At 32.8% G+C, this 23243-nt stretch overlaps 3 protein-coding genes across 6 annotated transcripts; 2 read left to right on the top strand and 1 right to left on the bottom strand.

Annotated features, from left to right (window-relative positions):
* On the top strand, positions 1-10235 carry LOC123207483 (probable inactive receptor kinase At1g27190). Of its 2 annotated transcripts, XM_044624947.1 has the most exons (3): positions 2-593; positions 8501-8529; positions 8635-10235. In XM_044624947.1, the coding sequence occupies exons 1-3, from the start codon at positions 46-48 to the stop codon at positions 9876-9878; spliced, it is 1821 nt and encodes a 606-aa protein (XP_044480882.1). In that variant the 5' UTR covers positions 2-45; the 3' UTR covers positions 9879-10235. The 2 variants fall into 2 exon arrangements, with proteins under 2 accessions (XP_044480881.1, XP_044480882.1); XM_044624946.1 differs by lacking the exon at positions 8501-8529 and having other exon boundaries at positions 1-682; positions 8692-10235.
* On the top strand, positions 4016-5960 carry LOC123207482 (probable inactive receptor kinase At1g27190). 3 transcript variants are annotated; one of them, XM_044624943.1, is made up of 2 exons: positions 4016-4946; positions 5814-5960. In XM_044624943.1, the coding sequence occupies exons 1-2, from the start codon at positions 4310-4312 to the stop codon at positions 5924-5926; spliced, it is 750 nt and encodes a 249-aa protein (XP_044480878.1). In that variant the 5' UTR covers positions 4016-4309; the 3' UTR covers positions 5927-5960. The 3 variants fall into 3 exon arrangements, with proteins under 3 accessions (XP_044480878.1, XP_044480880.1, XP_044480879.1); XM_044624945.1 differs by having other exon boundaries at positions 4022-4946; positions 5879-5960; XM_044624944.1 differs by having other exon boundaries at positions 4023-4946; positions 5841-5960.
* A 5977-nt stretch (positions 10236-16212) lies between the features above and the next one.
* Positions 16213-20472, bottom strand: LOC123207488 (serine/threonine-protein phosphatase PP2A-2 catalytic subunit). The gene is made up of 6 exons (XM_044624954.1): positions 20031-20472; positions 19572-19686; positions 17069-17177; positions 16906-16983; positions 16586-16777; positions 16213-16492 (listed from the first exon to the last, which is right to left on the bottom strand). The coding sequence occupies exons 1-6, from the start codon at positions 20281-20283 to the stop codon at positions 16319-16321; spliced, it is 921 nt and encodes a 306-aa protein (XP_044480889.1). The 5' UTR covers positions 20284-20472; the 3' UTR covers positions 16213-16318.
* Positions 20473-23243: the final 2771 nt, after the last annotated feature.

Raw genomic sequence — 23243 nt, 5'->3', positions numbered from 1 at the left:
CCGCCCAAAATTTAACCCTAACTGCAAAACCACTTAACAGAAACCATGAACATTTACTTCATCCTAGCTTCACTCTTGGTCTTGGCCTCTTTTTCAGTTATTTTTTCCATTGATGATGATGTGAAGTGTCTTGAAGGTATCCAGGCATCTCTCAAAGACCCTAAAGGGGAGCTCTCCTGGTCCTTTCCCAATACCACCGTCGCCGCAATCTGCAAGCTAAACGGCGTGTCGTGTTGGAACGAGAAGGAGAACCGAATCATCGGTCTGGCTTTAAGTTCAATGCAACTCTCCGGTCGACTGCCCGAGTCCTTGAACCTGTGTCACAGCTTGGAAACTCTAGATTTCTCGAATAACGATATCTCCGGGCCGATTCCGACGGAGCTCTGCTCCTGGCTGCCTTACATAGTGACACTTGATCTCTCAAACAATCAACTTTCCGGTCCCATCCCATCTCAGATAGTTGGATGCAAGTATCTTAACAAACTTGTTTTAAGTAACAATAAATTGTCGGGTTCTATCCCGTACGAAGTGAGCCGGTTGGATCGGTTAAAGGAATTTTCTGTTGCTGGGAATGCTCTGTCTGGATCAATACCGTCTGATCTTGCGAAATTTAAAGAAGAAAGTTTTGAAGGGAATAATGGACTCTGTGGGAAGCCTTTGGGGAAATGTGGAGGGTTCAAGGGTAAGAGTCTTGGTATTATTATCGGTGCTTTGGTTTCTGTGTTTTTGGGGTTTGTGATTTGGTGGTGGTTTTTCCTTAGATATAGTAGGAAGAAGAGAGGATGGTGTGGATGATAGAAGAGATGATAAACAGGGAAAGAGGATGGCGATGGGATGGGAATACGAAGGAAAAAAATATTAGAAATAAAAATACATGTCTCTCTCTCTCTCTCATCTTACCTTCGTTTCCATCCTTGTTTTTGTCTCTATTATTGTCTAAATTTCGTCCTTTCAATATTAATATATTTATTTAAAATATTAACAAATTTTTATAATTTTAAATTATTTATATATTTTAAATTTATTTAAATCTAATTATATATATATTAAATTAGTTAATATATAATATTTATATTATTTAAAATAATATATTGATTTTAATTTTATTATTTAATATATTTGTGTTCTGTTTAAAGAATATGAAAAAAAAATTTTTTCTCTTTGGTATAGGAAAATAATTTTTCTACGTAGAAACAAAGATAAGATTTTCTTTACGAAAAAAACAAAAAATCTTTGTTATCCTTATAAAAGGGACGGGCTAAGGAGGGAGACGAGGGTTGAGATCTCCTCTCTGTTGTCATCCTTACATCAAAGAAGAAAGAGAAAAAATAAAATCTTAAGAGAAAAAATATCATTTTTCAAATTTTATGGAAGAGTAGAATTTTTAGATTTTTAAACTTAAAAGAAAAATATAATAAATATTTAATTTTTAAATATTTTTAGTTAAATGAAATTTTTATTCTTAATCTTTCTATAAACTTTAATAAAATGGTAGGTATTTAAGTTTTTAAAAGTTAATAGTAGAAGTTTGAAATTATACCAAACTTTGGGCGGGAATAACTCTTCCGGCCAAAAATAAAATAGCAGATCAGGAGGAAGAAGACCAATTTGAAGATCTGATAAAGGTGTTAGATTTGGGTAAATGAATTGGAAGAAGCCCAATAACTGGGGTGAAGCCCAACTCAGATTATGAGGAAGAAGACCAAATTATTACTTCAAAAGGAAAGACTTAAAAGTTTTCTCAAATTTGTCTCTATCTTTCCTTGTAAAAATATATAGTTCAGAAAAATAAAGTAACGTAGACCTACATAGGTAGAGGAGGGAGTTGATTTCTCCTTGTTTCTTCTGGCCTCTATAGTCATATCAATTGGCAGGAAGAGCATAGTATAATCTATAGCAGAAAAAAAAAAAAACAACAAATGTAATGTCACATTGCTTTTGGAAAGTAGTGAAGATCAGGAGGCAGATTATTCTGTGGGGTTCCAAATTATTTGCCTAAAGGCTTAACTTAATTAGAACAAAACAATGCAGCAGCTGGCTATGCCATTCCAACATGGGTCTTCACATGTCTCTTTTGGCCAATAAATTGCGTAACGTGGAGTTTAAACTTGCGTGTTATTCAAAACAAACTTTCCAGGATTCTTGTATACGTAGAATGTCCTTTTCCCTTTTTTCTACACTTCTCTTTCTCTCCTCCACTGCTTAGGATAAAAACAAGTTTTGGTTCGGCCCCATGTAAAGTTAAGCCCTTATGACCCCATTTTTCTCATCAGAATCTTCCTCTCACTCTCGGTGGCATGGTCCCAAATCCCAATCTTTGCTTCATTAGATATTCATGTATTTTCAGCTATTTATCATTTTCCAATTCCACTGGTGTTGGCCCAACCTTTGATGAAAGATCAATTCCTCATCTTTAAGTCTGAAATGTCTAATTTTCCACCCATATGATAAAGTTAGTTGTAACCAGCAAAAAGTCTTTTTGTTATTTTGTATCATATTGAATAAAGTTAGTATCACTTTCGCTTATAATAGTACAAACAAATTATATTTTTATTCTATTAATTTATAATTTTTTCCTCCAAATCTCGCTTTTTTGTTATTACCACCAATTTGTTTTTCCCTCAAACCTCATTGTCATCACTAATATCTCGTTCTCTTCCAATTAAACGTATTGCCACCCTTACGTTACAATCTAAATCTACTTTTTTCTCTAGTAGATTAATTGACCCCAAGCGTTATTTTAGTTGTTGACAACCGATTTCGTGACTACTTCCACATGTGTTAATTGAGATCTTGTCATCACAAATAGTCCTACTCGTTGAATGAGATTTAATGGATCTTGATTGAATTGATAATAAACAAAGATAATGATATCATAAAATGTACTTGATAAAATTTTTATAATCTTTTTAAAGAAAAAACTATTATTTAATTTTAGTACAATATAGACATAAGGTATACTTATCTTTCATTAATTTTATGAAAAAAAAATAATTTATTTTATTAACAAATCTAATATGCAAGATTTTTCAAACTTAAGAATTAAAAAAATTACCGTTTTATTAAAGTTGAGTGAAAAATAATCTTTTGCCTTAAAAAAAAATATTAGTTACCAAAAACTCAAGAAAGTATCTTAAAAAGTAAATTTTATTTATATATTTTAGGAAAGTGAATTTTAGCTCCCATATAAGTTATTAGTATCCCCCGCTTTTATTTTTTTAATTCAAGCAAAGAAGAAGAGGTCAAAACCAACAGTGAAAAAAATTTAACCTATGCCGATTAATTTGAAAAATAAAAAATAAATTTAAAATTAAGAAAAAAAAGGCTTTAATTGAAGGTCAAAAGACTTATTCTCACTCAAGGGTTAATGCAAACCTAAAGTTATATTTATTAATTTTTGAAAACGTAAATATTTACATCGTCTATTAAATTTTGTTATTATTATTAAAGATAAAATTCTTATTTAATAAAAATATTTAAAAACTAAAAATTTATCATTTTTTTTTAAATTTAGTTTTTTTAAAAAAAATTTCCTATCTAAAGTTTGAAAGATAAATACTTTTCTCTAAGGTATTTTCAGCGTCCAATGTTAGTTTATTTTTTACTATCACCAATTGATAATAATATTTCTTTCTATTTCAAAACGGTGATTTATCTTGAAGAATTTATTATATTTTTAAATTAAAAAAATTATAGTAAATTTTTTAAAATTTAAATATTTTTATTAAATAATAATTTTATTTTTAATAATAAAAAAAATATAATAGACAAACAATATTTAAATATTTAATAAATAACATACATAAATTTGGGTTTGTCCTAGAGCGCGGATAAGAATAAGTCGTTTTACCTTAATTTAACTAACCATGGAACACGAATACGAGTCAGGTCCACCTGAGCCTGATTGCCTATGCCGTGGGTCTCACGTTAAAATTTGAAAGAGATGGTGTTTGACCGGGGATGTTGACCCTCAATAATTATAATAAATTATAATAGTAATTATAATAATAATATAAGGTTAAATAACTCCTAATTCCAGTCAATTAATAATTTTGACTTTGTCTTAACAGTGGACTAACCGAATTACTAATTACGCAATTTACACTTCAAAGACTATAACGACACCGCATTCTGTCAACACAAGAAGACAGGCAAAGTAGAGTGTCCACTGGTTCAGGCCGAAAAAATCTACCTGTCTCTTCCTCTCCCTAAACGCAGTGAATGGCCGCCCATTCTTCTCATCTTCTGTTTTCTTAACCGTGAACCGCCCAAAATTTAACCCTAACTGCAAAACCACTTAACAGAAACCATGAACATCTACTTCTTCTTAGCTTCACTCTTGGTCTTGACCTCTTTTTCTGTTATTTTTTCCATTGATGATGATGTGAAGTGTCTTGAAGGCATCCAGGCATCTCTCAAAGACCCTGAAGGGAAGCTTTCCTGGTCCTTCGCCAATCCCACTGTCGAGTCAATCTGCAAGCTAAACGGCGTGTCGTGTTGGAACCAGAAGGAGGCCCGAATCATCAGTCTGGATTTAGGTTCAATGCAACTCTCCGGTCGACTGCCCGAGTCCTTGAACCTCTGTCACAGCTTGCAAACTCTGAATCTCTCGAATAACGATATCTCCGGGCCGATTCCGGTGGAGCTCTGCTCCTGGCTGCCTTACATAGTGACACTTGATCTCTCAAACAATCAACTTTCCGGTCCCATCCCATCTCAGATAGTTGGGTGCGAGTATCTTAACAAGCTTGTCTTAAGTAACAATAAATTGTCGGGTTCGATTCCGTACGAAGTGGGCCGGTTGGATCGGTTAAGGGAATTTTCTGTTGCTGGGAATGCTCTGTCTGGATCAATACCGTCTGATCTTGCGAAATTTAAAGGAGAAAGTTTTGAAGGGAATAAAGGACTCTGTGGGAATCCTTTGGGGAAATGCCGAGGGTCGCCTGGTAAGCGTCTTGGTATTTTCATTGCTGCTGGTGTTATTGGTGTTTTGGCTTCTGTGTTTTTGGGGATTGTGTTTGTGGTGGTTTTTCGTTAGGCATAGTTGTTAGTCATAAAAGCATTTTGATTTACATTAAAGATAATTATTAAGTTATTTTCTTATAACTTTTTTTTGAAGGTTAATCTAAGCATTATTTCTTCATAACCTTTTTTAAAAGTTATTATATCAAAATTTCATAATTCTCTTTTGAGATTTAATAATCATTATATTTATTATTTTTTAACTCTCTTTTACAAGTGAATAATAATTATTAAACTGATAATTAATTAAAAATTAAAAACAGTAATTATGTTTTCTTGATGGTAGTTTTTTTTGCTTTTTTAATATACCTACAAATATAAAGTCTTTAGCCTTACCATTATAAAAAATCTATAATAATATCATCATTGTATTATCATTTTTATATTTTACTGGTATAGACTAGAAGACACTCACAAGAGAGATGAGAGTTTATGTTTATTGTTTTGCTTGAACAACAATAGTTAGAGCATCGTGTATATTTTTATTATGTATATTTAAAATATGGAATAAACAACAATATTGCTTTCAATAGAAATATTGTTTTCATTTGTGGGATCAGAGCCTCACTCATGTCATGTTGTTCAGTATTAAGATCAAAGATTTTTTTTTGTCATTTATTTTGTTTTATAAGATTTATCATATATGATATGTGTGTGTGTGTGTGTGTATATATATATATATATATATATAATGTTGATATCATATAATTTTATGTAACCAATTCATATAACACATTGAATTTTTTGTTATAAATTTGATTTCTTTTGATGCATGTATTCGTCTCAAGAAGATGACGTTGTACTTGTCTCTTTATCAGACAAAGATAATTTGTCTTTACTTGATGAAATCGGTCAAGTGGAAACGCTGCTAGGGAGAGAAGAAGATGGTGGTAAGGTCGACTGACAAAGGGAACGACAATCGATCATTGGAGATGGAAGAAATTATCTTTACAGAGAAATATAGTTTTTTAAAATTTAAAATTAGAGAAAAATTGTTAGTTTTCTAAATTAAAAAGAAAAAATAATATAAATGCTTAAGGTTTTAGAGTTTAATAGTAAAATGACGATTTTACCATTTATCTTAATAAAAAATTCTACCAAAAGTTAGTTTATAAATGAATATCTGATATAAATATGTTATTGAAATTAGTGTAAAACCTGGTGGTAAATAATCCTGTGCCCTTTTTTAAATTTAAGTAAAGAAAAAGAGGTTAAGAGTAATAATGAAAAAAATGTATCGTATGCCGATTAATTTGAAAAAGAAAAAGTAAATTCAAAATTAAGAAAGGCCAAAGGATTATTTTCCACCCAAAGTATGTTGTTTCTCAAATTTTTCTCGTTAACTTTGAAAATCTCATTTATTTATTTATAGATGGTTAAAATTAACTGAGTTCGTTGATTATATCATTTTCCTCCATAAATCCTAAAAACTAATAATTTTCTTTCAATCTAAGTTTTCAAAAATAACATTTTCCCTTCAGAGTTTTTAATTTTCAGATTTAATTTTTCGGTGATGTTTTTTCCTCTCTCGTGACCTCCAGGTGATATCTCTTCCTCTCTGACGCGACCTTCTTTCAGTAGTTCTCCTAGGTATCATTATTGACGCGCCTAGGAGAACCATCGAAAGGAGGCCGTGTCGGAGAGAAAGAGTCATCGCTTTGAGGTCCTTAGAGAGAAAGAAATGTTGTTGAAAAATTGAATCTGAAAAATTAGAAACCCTAAGAGAAAAATGTTATTTTTGAAAACTTGGGTTAGAGAAAATTGTTACTTTTTAGGGTTTAGAGGGGAAAAATGAAATCAAATTTAAGTTTATTTTTAATTTTATAGATAAAATGATAATTTTACTTTTGAAACCGTTAATTTTAACTGTCTATAAGTGAGTAGATGGAGTTTTCAAAGTTAACAAAGAAAACTTAAGAAATCAACACACTTTGGGTAGGAAATAGTCCTTTGGCCATTAAGAAAAGAAGGCTTTAATTTAAGGCCAAAATACTTATTCTCACCCAAGATTTAACCAAAACCAAAGGTTATACTTACTAACTTTCAAAAATTTAAATACTCATATTATTTGTTAAATTTTGTTATTATTGTTAAAAATAAAATTATCATTTAAAAAAACTAAAAATTTATCTTTTTTTTCTCAAATTTAGTTTTTTAACAAATTCTTCTTACCCAAAATTTAAAAAATGAATATTTTCTCCTGTAGTGTTTTTAACTACTATTGTCAATGGCCAAAGATAGTAATTGTTGAGTTTTTTTCTCTCTATTGACTTTTTTTATCTCAATTTATTTTTGACCATCATCAATTGATAACGACTTTTCTTTACATCCTAACGGAAATGATGATTTGTCTGAAAAAATTTATTAAATTTTTAAAATTAAAAAATAAAATATAATAATTTTTTAATTTTTTAAATGTTTTTATTAAATAATAATTTTATTTTTAATAGTAATAATAAAATATACTAAACAAATAAGTATGCAAGTTTTTAGTAAATAACGGCTATAAATTTGGGTTGGTCATAAAGCGCGGGTGAGAATAAGTCTTTTTACCTTAATTTAACTAGTCATGAAACACGAATAGAAGTTAGGTTCATCTGAGCCTGACTGCCTCAGCCGTGTGCCTCACGTTTAAATTTGAGAGCGACGGTGTTTGACCCGGCTGATCAAAATGGGTAAACGAGTGTTCATGTTGATATAATTATAATAAATTATAATAATAATAAACAACAAAATTCCATAAATGAAGGTTGAATAGCTCCTAATTCCAGTCAATTAATAATTTTGACTTTGTCTTAACAGTGGACTAACCGAAGTACTAATTGCGCAATTTACACTTCAAGGACTATAACGACGCCGTATTCTGTCAACACAAGAAGACACGCAAAGTAGAGTGTCCACTGGTTCAGGCAGAAAAAATCTACCTGTCTCTTCCTCTCCCTAAACGCAGTGAATGGCCGCCCATTCTTCTCATCTTCTGTTTTCTTAACCTTGAACCGCCCAAAATTTAACCCTAACTGCAAAACCACTCAACAGAAACCATGAACATCTACTTCTTCTTAGCTTCACTCTTGGTCTTGACCTCTTTTTCTGTTATTTTTTCCATTGATGATGATGTGAAGTGTCTTGAAGGCATCCAGACATCTCTCAAAGACCCTGAAGGGAAGCTTTCCTGGTCCTTCGCCAATACCACTGTCGAGTCAATCTGCAAGCTAAACGGCGTGTCGTGTTGGAACCAGAAGGAGGCCCGAATCATCAGTCTGGATTTAGGTTCAATGCAACTCTCCGGTCGACTGCCCGAGTCCTTGAACCTCTGTCACAGCTTGCAAACTCTGGATCTCTCGAATAACGATATCTCCGGGCCGATTCCGGTGGAGCTCTGCTCCTGGCTGCCTTTCATAGTGAAACTTGATCTCTCAAACAATCAACTTTCCGGTCCCATCCCATCTCAGATAGTTGAGTGCAAGTATCTTAACAGACTTTTCTTAAGTAACAATAAATTGTCGGGTTCGATTCCGTACGGAGTGGGCCGGTTGGATCGGTTAAAGGAATTTTCTGTTGCTGGGAATGCTCTGTCTGGATCAATACCGTCTGATCTTGCGAAATTTAAAGGAGAAAGTTTTGAAGGGAATAAAGGACTCTGTGGGAAGCCTTTGGGGAAATGTGGAGGGTTGAGTGGTAAGAGTCTTGGTATTATTATTGCTGCTGGTGTTATTGGTGCTTTGTTTTCTATGTTTTTGGGGTTTGTGATTTGGTGGTGGTTTTTCGTTAGATATAATCGGAAGAAAAGAGGATATGGTGTTGACGATGGGAAAGATGATAGTAGTTGGATTCAATTATTGCGTTCACATAAGCTTGTTCAGGTTTCTTTGTTTCAGAAACCCATTGTTAAGATTAAACTGGCTGATTTGTTGGTTGCTACAAACAGTTTTAATGCTGGAAATATTATTATTTCTACAAGAACTGGGGTTTCCTACAAGGCAGTGTTGCCTGATGGCTCTGCCTTGGTGATTAAGAGGCTAAGTGCTTGTAAGCTTGGTGAGAAGCAGTTTCAGTCAGAGATGAATAGGTTGGGGCAGCTTAGACATCCCAATTTGGTGCCATTGTTGGGATTTTGTGTTGTGGAGGAAGAGAGGCTTTTGTTGTACAAGCACATGCCTAATGGGACATTGTACTCGCTGCTACATGGAAATGGTTTTGTTGAGAGTCAGCATGGTGTTTTGGATTGGTCTACCAGGCTTCGGATTGGTGTGGGTGTGGCAAGAGGATTGGCTTGGCTGCACCATGGGTGCCAATCACCGTATATGCACCAGTATGTTAGTTCTAATGTGATTCTTATTGATGATGATTTTGATGCCAGGGTAACGGATTTTGGACTGGCAAGGCTTGTTGGTTCTCGTGATTCTAATGATAGTTCTTTCATCAATGGAGATTTGGGAGAGTTTGGTTATGTTGCTCCAGAGTGCTCAAGCACTATGGTTGCTTCATTGAAAGGGGACGTTTATGGTTTTGGAGTTTTGCTGTTAGAATTGGTTACTGGTCAGAAGCCTATTGAAGTGAGCATTGCAGAGGAAGGATTTGAGGGAAATTTGGTTAACTGGGTTAACCATTTAGTAATCACTGGTCGAAGTAAAGATGCCATTGATAAGGCTTTATGTGGGAAAGGTAATGACGATGAAATTACACAGTTTCTGAAGGTTGCTTGTACTTGTGTGGTTTCTAGGCCTAAGGATAGGCCTTCTATGTATCAGATATATGAGTCATTGAAGAGCATGGCTGAGAGACATGGTTTCTTTGAGGAGTATGAGGAATTCCCATTGATCTTTGGTAAACAAGATCCTGAATTTAAGGAGTAGCTTTGGTGGGTAAAGAAAGAGAAGCACAAAAAATTGTAACCAATTTTGCGTCTGGCAGCATTATAGGGCATTTCTATCACTAAAATGTATGCTTTGTTATGGAATTCCTTCTCAGTAATTGCTATGGTTTCCACATGGAGAGGATTCCCTGTATTAGTGCTCATTTATTTGATAATTCTGTTACTTCTGTCTTTTGTATATTAAATGAAGCAGTATGCTCTGTAGTTTAGGAGATTTTTGTTATCAATTTATCATTATGGTAAATGCTGCTTCTGCCTCTTGGTTTTTCGTTCATTGATATTTCTGGATGATTATGCTATCTAATATTACCAAAGGGAAACCAATTCTCTGGCTTTATTGTCATGTGAATTTACTTCTTTGATGTTTGTTTTGCCATCTATCATTGTTTTGCAAGCTTCGAGTGATGTTTCTAAATGCCTCGTGATTCTATATTATGATCGAATCCAGGTTTCCTTGATGCCAGTCTCCTGATTTTGGATGAATTTTTTATTGATAATGCACTGTGTTTTTTTGGGTATTGTTTGTTCAATGCTGCAGTGTTTCTGATATTTTTAAATCAGCACAAAATCTCTTTCTCTGTGTAATTCAATTGAGATTGAGGAAAGGGAAGGCCATTTAGAATCAATTGCAGGAACCATGCTACTTTATTTTTGTTGGGGAAGGTGATAAATGACTTTCTTTCAACTTTTTCCAGGACATCTCAACCCAAGTGGTGTTATACACTTTAATCAACCTTGTTATGCCCTGTCCATGCATTTAATTTATATTTGTCTATATTACTGTTGTAAACAATGACATGGTTGATTTTAATTTTCTCTCTAAGCTGTGCAAAGACAGCTCGAAAATTCTGTCAAAGGCACTGTATTCAGTATTTTACCAGTCACAAACTGATATGGCTTGGGTTCTTAAGAAATTATGATGAGGTGATGGCATGGCACACAGGATTCCCGTGATGATATTGCATAAATCAGACTGATATTCAGGGGGGTGGTTAACTTAGAAGCATGAAATGGAAGGAAAATGAAATGCATATGGTTTATGAATGGCGTTTTTCTGGGCCTGGTTAGGTTAGAAACAACGCTTTTGTAATTTGAATTCATAGACCACGTGCTTCTGACCGACCCTACTTCCCCTCCTTCGTTCCTCATTCAGACCCTTTAATGCATGGTTAATGTGCATCATGCAGCGAGGTCGTTTTGCTTTTTGGGTCAACGGTGCAAAGGCATCACTGCTTGAATCAAGGCCAAAGGCCTATTTTTCTTTCAAATTTTAACGTAAAGATAAAAATATATTTATAAAATTTTAAAAATTTTAAATATTTATTTATAGATTATCTCCTATTAAAATATATTATTAAAACTAAAAATAAAATTATTATTTTATTAATAATATTAAAAAATATATAATTTTACCTCACATCTCTCTATAGACTAATACGTTCGTGGCTGGAGAACGAGTTTTCGTAATGATCGTCTATATTTGAAGCTGAATTGATAAAAAATATGACGGATTATTGTCATTCGGAGTTGATTCAATGAAGCTTCTTTGTTTTCGAGTTTCATCCCCATCAGGGTTTCATCTGGTATCGTCGATGACAATAAAGGGAGACACACAAAAGGCTGATCGATATTGAAACTGATTGGTTATCATCATCATCGTTGCTAGAATTTACAGCAAATCTTAAAGATTTGGAAAAAAAAAAAATTATTTTTTAAAGTTAAGGCTAAAGGTAAAATATGATTCTTCAAAACTCAATAAATAAAATTATATATTTTTTAATATTATTGATAAAATGATGATTTTATTTTTAATCATAATAAATTTTTTTAACAATAATTAGTTCATAAATAAATATTTAAAAATTTTAAATTCTATAAATATACATTTATCTTTACATTAAAATTTGAGTCAGAAATACTATTTTGGCCCTTGAATCTATGGATGTCCTGTGAGCCAATTTGCTCAATCTTATAATTGGCGTGAAAGAGAAGACCGTAGAAGCGAGTTAATTGAGCTTCAATAGTAGAAGATGACTAGTAATAATCCGCTCTCAACACCATCACGCTTAGGGATGACAATTTGGACCCAATTTTAAGGGTTTTGACCCTTTTGACCCTAAAGGAGAGGGGATTTTCCAATAAAAATGGGGAAAGGGGCAGGGATGAAAATGAAAAAAATCTCCGTAATCGAAGACAGGTCAGGGACGGGGATACATATGTCCCCGCCCCGCCCCGCCCCTCCCCTAAATCAAATTACACAAAAAAAACAAATTATAAACTTGATAAAATCAATTGAAGTGAATGAAAAATGTTAAATTTAATGTTATTATAAAATTACCCTAAATCACATACATGAAGAGCTACTAATGAAGAGATTGATTATTGCATATTGTTAGATTTTATTAAAACTTTGTATTTGAACTAAAATAATAATGAATATTTTGTAGCTTTTGTAACAAGTGATATTTTGAGAGAATATGATTTATTTTATTTATTGAAATACATAAAGGAATTAAAATTTATATTTGCGGGTATGGAGAGGGGATTTTTCCCCGAGGGGACGGAGCAGGGATGAGGAGGGGATTTTTTCCCGCGGGGACGGGGAGGGGATGGGGAGGAGATTTTCCTTCGCGGAAAGGGGACGGGGATTCTTTGTTATCCCCATAACGGAGACGGGGCGGGGACAGAGATTGATATCCCTTACGGGGACGGGGACGGGGACGGGGATTGATATCCCCTCCCTGCCCCTCCCCATTGCCATCCGTAATCACGCTAGCTTTATCTCCAATCTTATTTTTAATGAAGGTCAAATGGCTAATCCCACCTGAGGTTTTATGAAATGGCATATTTTTACTCATTAAATTTTAAAAAAAAAACTCATCAATTAAATTTTTCAACAAATTTTGTTAACTTTTTTTTATTTTTTTATAAAAATTACTAAAAAGAAAAAAAAACCTTAAACCTAATAACACTTCACTACTAAGATTTTATTAAATAATTTTATACCCTAATTTATATTAATTTTAATTAAAAATTATTAATTTAATTATAAATAAAAGTGTCAATGATGATTTTTAAAGATATTAGGGGTGTTAAAAAATTTTAAGGGTTTTCTAAATTTGAAAAAAGTTTCAGGTGTTTTTGAAATTTTTAAAATTTTAATATACCTCCTAATATTTTTAAAATTTATAATTACACCCAAAAATACATAATAAATAAAGCATATAAAGGTCATATTATAAACTATTGATATTATTATATTTTTATAATATATGAGATGAGTATGAAAATTTTTTAAATAAAATAGGGAAAATATTCATTTACCCTTCATAAGTTCTTAAAACATTGATATCCTACAATATATCTCTACTATAATATTTGAAAAAAACGATATAAATACTTTTTGACAGTTGAAATTAATAGTTGATTTTGACATATGGGTGCAAAATTGGGTTTTCCAAACTTAATAGATGAGATTAGTCGTTTACCAAACCTTGGGTGGGACATAGTGATTTGGCCTTTTAAAAATAAACCAAGTATTTTGACCAAATTTTGCATTCATTGATACTCAAAATTTCAAATAAATTTGTATTTGAGATAAACTTACCGCATTAATCGTTGAAGTAGGGGTGGATTCAACTTGAGTAACAAAATTTATTATTTTGCTTTATAAGTAAAGCTAACACCAACCACAATTAAAAAAAAAAAAGCAAATTGTGTTGATGTTTCTTTAAGAATCTTTTTAACAAAGCAATATCCATTTCAATCGATTCCAAAAGTATGAATTAAACAAGATCAAAGGATCATTAGCCACCGTTAATCATATAATGCAAGATAATAAGAACATTTCCTATCTTCCTAATCTTTCAAGTATATAAATTCAAAAGATATCACAAGCTTGACTACTTCCATTCCTCTTTACTATATTGGTGGATTAAACAATCTCTAAACCAATTTTCTCTTTATCAAATAACTTAAAGCAAACACTTTAGATTTAATATAATAGAAGAAACCTATTGAATCAAGTGATTATTTTCAACACAAGTGATTTACTACTTCACAATCATGAGGACAAACAAGTAATAATGAGTAGGATAGCTTAGGAAAATTGGTAGGTTGATAAGGGGGAAACTTCTTTGCTTTGAATTGCTATTGCTTCTCTTGTCTTTATCTCATGGCTTTCCCTTTATTTATAGTTATAGAGCATGTACAAGTGCCCTTGGAAGAGTCCTAGATGGATTAGGATGTGAAATTCCAATGAAATCAAGAAACCCTTTTTGTGCCACGAGATCAATATTTCTCTGCTGCTACATCAGTGTCCGTGGTCATTGGTAGTAGTGGTACCATCTTCGATTAATGATGTGGCCACGTTTGGCACTTTTGCATTCAACACGAACTTCAATCTACAGAGCCCTCCCTCCTTCTAAAATTTTTGACAATCTCAAGCATCTATGTCCATATGCTGGGAAACCCATTGCAATCCGCTAATACAGAGGGCAAACACCGCTGCATGCAATGCTGGGAAACCCATCACATCAGGGCGATTCCATACTTCCCTAAAATTCCCCTAACATAAACTCAAATTTAGTATTCGGTATGAAGATGGAATCAGTGTAAATTATATAATATTGAAATCAATTGTACAAATTCAATGAAAAATAAATTGGATTCTGAGAGCAGAAACATCAAATGGCTCAATTAATTGTTCACCTTTTGCCCCTAACCTGGCTCTCTTCAGCGTCCATCATCTCCGTATCCAACAATTGTTGAATCCACCTGAAATCATTGTTGTTGAAGTCTTGGTTGAGATCTTCTTTAAAACTCATTTGGACGACAATGTATCCAAATGAAAGCTTTCATCATCCAGATGATTTTGTTTGAATGCGTTGACGTTTAGATGAGTTTTGGTCTAGACTGGATGCTGAGATTTAATTGGATGTTGCCACCTATAGGATCTAAGAAGGTTCCACCATTGATTGGCCGAGGGAGAACGAGGGAAGGTCAACCGATGGCTGGGAAGGAATAAGTCACCAGAGAAAAAAAGAAAAAAACCTTAGAAAAAAAATAACTACTTTTCAAATTTTGGGTTGAGGGTAAAATTATTATATTTTTAAATAAAGTAGATAAAATGTGATAAAATTTTAGTTTTTAAATTTTTTTGGTTAAATGACAATTTTACCGTTAATTTTGACTAAAAATTTTAATAGGATTTGACTTGTAGATGAGATTTAAAATTTTTGAAAGTTAATAAATGTTAGTTTAGATTTACATGGATGGGAACAAGTCTTTCTTTTGGCCTAAAATGTAGACTCACATTTTTCTTTTAACTGCTTTTGATAAAGTGTAGTATCGTGTCTGTTGCTCCTAAGATGGTCAGTTGTCTACATAAAGAAGAAAACGGACTGCTGTCCTGCCAGAAGAGGAGTGGGAGCTGGAAGGATCTGGGAGTAGCAAAAGCCTGCTATTCATATCCATCCCTGCATGTTGAACACCAACGGCGACTGTAACACACAGTATGGGTAACGAAATCCTTTTAAAGGAGAAAAATGCTTTCAATGATTTTAAAATCAAACCGAATTAATTGGTTCAATTGATTGAATAAAAAATCGACTCTAAGTCTAATCCAATTAACATAAAAAAATTGTTTGTTTAATAAACTGGTCAAACTCGATTAAAATTGAACCGGTCAAAACAAGGTTTGACCTAAATTTAAAGTATGTTTTCAAATTTTAATTAGTTTTAAATAATTAGATTATTTTTTATTAGATTGAATGAATTTCTATATATTTATAAAGAAAAATAAGTTTAAAAAAAAAAATCCCAAATCTATTAAAATATCTTCTACAATAATTTATAGAATTATGTTTTTTTTCTATATCATAAAATTAAAACTTGTTTATTTTAATTGTTTTATTACAACCAAATGAATAATTATTATTCACTAAAAAATATATATTATAACCTCCATAATTGTGAATATATTTGATTTTTCAAAAATTTTTAAATAAAATTTATTTATTATAATTTGATAATAAATTAAACCAATCAATTTTTTGGTTAAATCAATCAAATCATAATCTAATGAGACAACTAATTAAATTACTGATCTGATTTAAAAAACATTGAATGCTGCAATTATGCTGTTTTCTACTCGGAAATGTGAAATTACAGATTAATATATAACATGTTATTCCCGCCCTCTTTTTTCAATATACAAGACAATAGGCTACTGGTGCCTTATGTCAGTAAACCTATGGATTCCGTGAGCACATTAACAAGCAGTAATAGGACAAACTCCACACGAAAGAATGATGTCGAGCAACCTCAACTTCTTAAACAAAAGCTCCTCTTTTTTAGGACACATCTATACTGGTACAGAAGAAGCAAACAGAAATTACAAACACAAGGTAAATATCAAAATTACAAAAAATAATCGGGTGTCTTGCGTGTGGTGTCAGGCTCTATTTGCCGGGGCGCCGGATCAAATTGAAGAAAATTCTGGTCCATATTCTCCCCAATCTCCAAAATTGCAGCCATATTCCCACACCGATAACAATAGTTTGGAGCACTAAATACAGTCACCACGTTCTTTTCCTAAAGGAAAAATTATATGCTAGTTAATAACAAATCATAAATGAAAGTGATAAACATACCTAATATAATCCCTAAATGTTCTCTCAGTCACACCTGACACCAATTGTATCCTTCCATGACTAGCTGGTGTGCCCTTGAAATCAGTGCAAGTCCATTTGTGTGATTGAACTGAGCTGCAATATCCTGCCCAAATGTGTAACCAGCACCACGAGGAGATATTCCCCATCCACACCGGTCATCTGGATCAGACCACAACAGATCACACATGGGTCCTTCGTGTGGAACCTACATATGTGCAACAATCATTAACAACATACAGCTTTGTTACATGCAGCATACCAAATCCATGATTAAATACCAGAATCTTGATTGTGTTTAAATATAAACCTTTAGCCTAGCCATTCTAGACATACCTCCTGTATGCGGTCTAATGCCCTGATGTTATCTAGGGTATCCAAAGATGGTGACAGTCCCCCATGCAAACAGAAGATCTAACAAATCAAAATTAAGGGTTGTTACAGGTTGCTGGGGCATCAATCAAGATAAGACAGTCAACTAAAAATGTGCAATTCAAACCTGACTCTCAATAAGGGCTGTCAGGGGTAGGTAATCAAAAAGGTCGGTAAAATATTTCCAGACATTGGCATTTCCATATTTTCTCAAGCATTCATCATAAAACCCATACCTGAAAGAGTAAAGCAAAAGAATTGCATGAAACACAACAGCATAAATAATCACCATTCAAGTATGTCCATGCATATGCAGTGTGCTGCATGCAAGTGTGTATTTGCACTTGTGTATGTGCATGTGTGTGTATGTGCACGAGGGTGTGTATTTGAGAGAGAGAGACAGAGACAAAGAGAAGCTTAAGAAACTTGTATATCATTCCATCTTCTAAACAATCTGTATCAACATCAACTCGATCAGGATAAAAAAAATTTCCATCTTCTAAGCCATCATAACATATAACTACCCTAGTCTTATTCCTCCCATTATCCCTCCCTCACCCTGATGCATGCATCTGCTTCAATCAGAGCATTTCATATCAACCAAGTCTAGGTCAATGCACATGTCATAAAGCCTCAGCCCACATCCTTCAAACTTAAATCTATCCATGTAATGCAAAGCCCCTTTTGTGTAATCACACTCTCAAGCAGTTGACCATGGTACTCAAAAATCTTCTAACAGCACTAAATGCACTTTGGACTATAGAGAGAAAAGAAAAACACCACTGGCAAAAAATTAAAAAAAACAGTTATGACACTGTTCTGTTATTTCTTGCATTAAGGAGAGATAATAAAGTAAACAACTGCATTATGAGTGGGAGCTACGTAATTTATAGTAAAAACAGAATAATTGTTTCCCTACAAAAGGGTGATCCTGCAGTAATGTATGCAAAAAAGCATTGATCAAAAGAAATAGTATAACAATTTGCTTCGGCAGTGTTACCATTCAACAAACTAACCAGTTATATGAAGGACTGTCTATGCAAACTTCATGTAACAGATTACCTATTAAAAGACATAATCATCTAAAAAGAGGATTGTTAGTTTAAGTAAACTAAGACATGCTGACATGTAATGTAATTCATATTTAACATGTTAGTTATTCTTGTCATGTTATTTGTTAAGATCATTAGTTTAAGTAAACTAAGACACACTGACATGTAATGCAATTCTTATTTAACATGTAAGTTATTCTTTTTCATCTTATTTCTTAACTCATTTCTGATTTGGAAGTCAAAATAAATATCTATTTTCCATCTCTCTCTAATGCATGCATCAGACCTTACATAAGAAATTCCTATATTCTGTGTATTAGAACATATACCACAATATAGCAAGTTATAACATGCAAATTCTATTAAACACTACCTAAGAGGTAAATCAATATTAAAATTATACAAGGCAAATTCAAATCAACTGGAGATCATTAGAAATTGTTTGGTAGGAATACAGAGAGAAAACTGACAAGGGAAAGAACAAGAGAGAAAAGAAACGTCAATCCCTTAGTTGATGCACAGAAGACAAGTAGAGAGACGTAGAATACTCATCCAGAAGTAGACAAAAATGGAGGAATTAAAATTATCATTCTAAAATTTTACCCCACCATCTCTTTATTCATTTTCTCTCCACCCAACACAACCTCCCCACCCTTCTCTCTATCCAACCAATCTTTCCCTTGCTTTCCAATACCTCTCACAAAACAAGCATATATTCAGTTGATTTCTCATACAAAACTTTGAAATTTTACTGGAGCTAAGATACTGATAACTCTTCAAACAAATTAAGAAGTATGCAAAGGGGTAAGCTGCTAACTATGTTCAAGACTCCATCGATTAAGAATATTGTGTAATTGAACATGTAGGCAAGCACTTATTTATGTAATGATCCCTACAAATATTGCAACTCCCAACATGGTAAAAGCTATGAAAATAACCACTTTTATTTATTGATATCAACTGAGGATTGGCTCAATGCATAGTCTAAGGCAATCCATGATTGCCACAGTAGTGTACAACACATTAAAAGTAAATATATATTTCTCTGAATATTATAGAAACATAATATTCCAACCCTATGATTCAATAACAGTGTATGGTAATTTGGGCTGCGAATCACACAATTCTCTGTGTATATTTTTTTAGATTTATTGTCCAATGAAATCTTCACATTCTAAGCCTACCCACCAAGGAACAGGTTCTGACAGTGGGCAAACACTCAGATAGAATGTGGGAAAAAGGGGATAGTGTAAGTCACATCACATGCAAAGCTCCTTTCACAAACCACAGTTCAGGACACAATACATTGCTCTAGAAAAAGCAAAGTGGTGTAGATAATTTAAAAATCATAATATAAAAATTAACTATCACAAAAGAATGATCCCAATGAAAAGTATATCTATATATATAGTATTTTCATATATTGTTCCAACTAAGAGTTGTAGGGCCATGGACAAGAAAGACATGGTTTCATAAGCAAAAATAATCACTACAGCCTACAGCTGCTTCAACCAGTATTGAAATTTTTACTCTGTGATTTCCAGTGAAACAGCTCAAATGACAGAAAATAAATCTTACACTTGAGTTATTTGCCGGCTTTCATGATTTCCTCTCAGGATTGTAATTCTATCTCTGTACCGAACTTTCAGTGCCACCAAAAGCGTGACAGTCTCCACTGAATAATACCCCCGATCTACATAGAAGTAACAGCTAATTAAAAGGTGCTAGAGCATTCAATTTCATTGAATTTCATCGAGATACCCAAATTTCAAAATTGAAACAAAGATACACCTGTCAGACAACATTTGGGCAGTCACTAATACTGTATATACAATCTAATTGGATAACATTAAAAGCCGGTTTCTATAAATTTGGCATAAATCTCAATACACTAATAAAAAATTTTAATAGCAAAAATAACCAACATAATAATACATGTATTATATGAAAAAAAAAAAGAAAAAACCAACATAAAATGCATGAATTAAATAAAAATTAAAAATACAGATCGAAAAATAAAAGAAGAGATTAGCTCACCTACGTAATCGCCCATAAAGAGATAATTAGTATCGGGAGCATTGCCACCTATGCGAAAAAGCTCGATTAGATCATAAAACTGTCCGTGAATATCGCCGCATACGGTGACTGGACATTTGACTGGCTGGACGTTCCACTCCTCCACCAAAATCGCTCTCGCTTGATCGCAAAGAGTCTTCACCTCCGCCTCTGACAACGGCTTGCACTCCATCAATTGTTCGATCTGCCTATCCAGATCCCCGTGTGACGGCATCGTTTCAGATCACAGCAGATCCACGTATCTATAGATCAAAAGCCTAGAAAAACAGAGAAACGATACGCTTAGGGTTTCCGATTAACAAAACGAATCGTTTTGATGATCGCAGTGATTTCGATCTTTCTACCATTGATTCATTACGGTGTTATTTATTTCATAAAAAAATAAAATAAAATGCTGTGCGTATACGAATAATATGTTTTGTAAATGAAAAAAAACGGTGGGGAAGAGGAGAGTGAAATGAAACCCAAATGCAAATGAAATGAAATGGAGATTCAATTTCAAACGACAATGAAAATGATGTTTGTGTTTTTTTATTTTTTTAATTCAAATAAAAAACAACTTGTTATACGTTATATTGTATTATTTTTGTTTGTGTTGGCGAAAATTGTAAGGAAGGAAAATTTTCTGTCTCCGGTGGCTCCGCCGAGTCAATGTCGCAAAGGAGAGTGACACGTGTCGGATTTTTTCTTTTATTTAATTTGATTTTAACATTCTTGTTAGTCGTTTGTTTCCTTGGGCCGAATATATTCCTGACCAAAAGTTTTCTGATTTTTTGCACCCTTTAATTTTAAAAAGTTCATTTTATCACCTGTTCATTAAATTGTTAATAAATTTGTTAATTTTTTAAAGTTAGTAAAAAGACAAAAATGCCTTCTGTTTTTACCAATCTAAATCACAGTTTGTCTTAACAAAATTTATTAAAGTTTTATCCATCCCTAGTTAATTTTAATGTTAATGTTTTCCAAGGGTGCAAGGGAAGGAGGGGAGGCAAATTCTAGTGAGAGGAGAGAGAAAATTATCTTTTAGTGCATAAACTCTTCAAATTCTTGATGGTTTATTTATGTTTTAGTAATGATAAGATTATTGTCTTATTGTTATTTATTTGTCTTTGGTCTTGTAAGAATTATAACAACTTCTTTCGTTACGTTGTTTTTTCTTTAGGTTGCATTGCCCTCTCCCCTTTCAATAGAACAACTATAGTTTAATTAGATACCATCGATTTTGTCCATCCCATCTCACCACAACTACTTTGGTATGTGAAATTGTGACTCAAAGGACTTGAGATTTGATTTTGTGTGATGCTGCAACGTTCAGTTCTCCCCTATCTACCAATGCCAACCTATTCTCCACCATCCATCAACAATGGCCCACCAGCCATTTATCATCTCCTCTTCTCACCCACACCTAAGTTTGTTTTTGTGTGACTTCCACTATCCACCCAATTGCCTACCATTGCACATTTGTCTCCACCGAGTCTTGATGCACACGTTCAATGTCATTAGTTGACTGTGTGCTTACCAATACCCTTAGACACATGCACACAGAATCCATAACCCATGCTTGCTATTTTTTTAATTTTATTTGTGGGTTTGAGAAATTTTGTGATGGTGATTTGTATTGAATTGGTAGATGATAAGAAAATAGATTTTTTTTTTTTTTAAAACTTAGTAGGTTGGAAAAATAGTTTTATCAAAGTTCAGGTGGAAAACGGTGATCCGGCCTTTGTTGGGTGATGATGAGGGTCAAAGACACAAAGTGATGAAAATGAATTTGGTCAAAGAAAGCAAAATAAGATTGAAGGAAGATCCATTCAGCTTTTGAATTTTAAAATTTGTTTTATTTGCCACTTCCACAAAACTCCCTTTAATTTTCTGTTTTGTCCTCTCTTTCTGGTGTTATGTGATCTGGGACTTTGAACAAGAATATATTCTAAATTTCCCATTTACTGAATGATAATTTAACTTTTTACATTCTGTCATGTAAATAAAGTAATAATGTTTACAATTCTTTAAATAAAGTGGAATTTACTTGACATGATTTTTCTTATATTTTCAAGAAAAAGAGACATTAACGTCTATCTAATCACACTCTGTATGCAGTGATGCAGGGTTGTTCTTCGCTTGGCAGCTTCTTCACATGCCACAAAAAGCACCAATTTCAGTCTCTTTTACCTTTTGCCCTTTTTGGCCATTTGAATCCAGTTTTAATTTAGACTCCGCCAAATCACTATTTGCCACCCAAAGTTTGATGCAAACTTTCCTCTCACCTGCTAACTATAAAAAATCTAAACTCTCACCCATAGACTAATAAGATTAATTAATTCCAGGGATAAAATTATTATTTAACTAGTAATGTATTAAAAATAATAAAATGTTATCTATTTTCCTCATAGAATTATAAAATTAACAATTTTTTTCAAGATTAAACTTTCAAATCTTACATTTTCCCCTTAGAGTTTCTCCCTTCCCTTTTCCGACGCATCTCTGGTGTGTTCCCCCCCTTAGTGACTATTCTTTATCTAGTGATAAAAGTGATGTCATCATCCAGTGACGAAGATGAGTCACTAAGGGGGAAACACGTCGAAGGTGCACTGAAAAATAGGAGAGAGAGCAAAGCCATTGGTTTTGGCACCGAAAAAGAGAAGGGAGAGCAAAGCCATTGGTTCCGATGCTTAAAAAGGGGAGAGAAAAACCTTAGGGGAAAAATATAAGATTTGAAAGTTTAATTCTAAAAAAAAATTACTAGTTTTCTAAACTTATGAGAAAAATAAATAATATTTTATTATTTTTAATATATTAATTATTAAATAATGATTTTACTTTTAAAGTTATTTATTTCTATTAATAGTTCAAAATAAGAGTTTAAATTTTCAATAATTAATAAATGAGAGTTGGGTTGGGTTTGTGTCAAACCTTGGGTGGGAATATGTCTTTTGGCCTTTAGACTCAAAGATGAATTAATCAAAACCCCTAAAGATTGCGTGGGTTGAAAAAGCTTTCTGCAGCTTGTGCATACGTACAAAGCCTCTTTTGACTTTTCTCTTTGAAGGGAAAAAAAAAACCTTACAATAAGATAATTAATAAAATTATATATATATATTTATATATAAATAATAAAGTATCATTGTATGATTAAATGTTGTTTTATTTCTAATTTTAAATTATATAATCATA

This window comes from Mangifera indica, unplaced genomic scaffold (assembly GCF_011075055.1).
Source record: "Mangifera indica cultivar Alphonso unplaced genomic scaffold, CATAS_Mindica_2.1 Un_0081, whole genome shotgun sequence".
NCBI lineage: Eukaryota > Viridiplantae > Streptophyta > Magnoliopsida > Sapindales > Anacardiaceae > Mangifera > Mangifera indica.
This window is presented reverse-complemented; position numbering and strand designations above follow the sequence as displayed.

Bases quoted from the DNA above. Each gene is read 5' to 3' on its own strand.
- LOC123207488 (XM_044624954.1), bottom strand. From the start codon at position 20,283: ATGCCGTCACACGGGGATCTGGATAGGCAGATCGAACAATTGATGGAG. The intron at 16,984-17,068 runs GTTTGAATTGCA...TTGATTTGTTAG, and splicing joins CAGCCCTTATTGAGAGTCAG to ATCTTCTGTTTGCATGGGGG. The intron at 16,493-16,585 runs GTGTGACTGAGA...TTTTTCCTTTAG, and splicing joins AAGGATACAATTGGTGTCAG to GAAAAGAACGTGGTGACTGT.
- LOC123207482 (XM_044624943.1), top strand. From the start codon at position 4,310: ATGAACATCTACTTCTTCTTAGCTTCACTCTTGGTCTTGACCTCTTTT. The intron at 4,947-5,813 runs GTAAGCGTCTTG...CGTCTCAAGAAG, and splicing joins GAAATGCCGAGGGTCGCCTG to ATGACGTTGTACTTGTCTCT.
- LOC123207483 (XM_044624946.1), top strand. From the start codon at position 46: ATGAACATTTACTTCATCCTAGCTTCACTCTTGGTCTTGGCCTCTTTT. The intron at 683-8,691 runs GTAAGAGTCTTG...GGAAATGTGGAG, and splicing joins GAAATGTGGAGGGTTCAAGG to GGTTGAGTGGTAAGAGTCTT.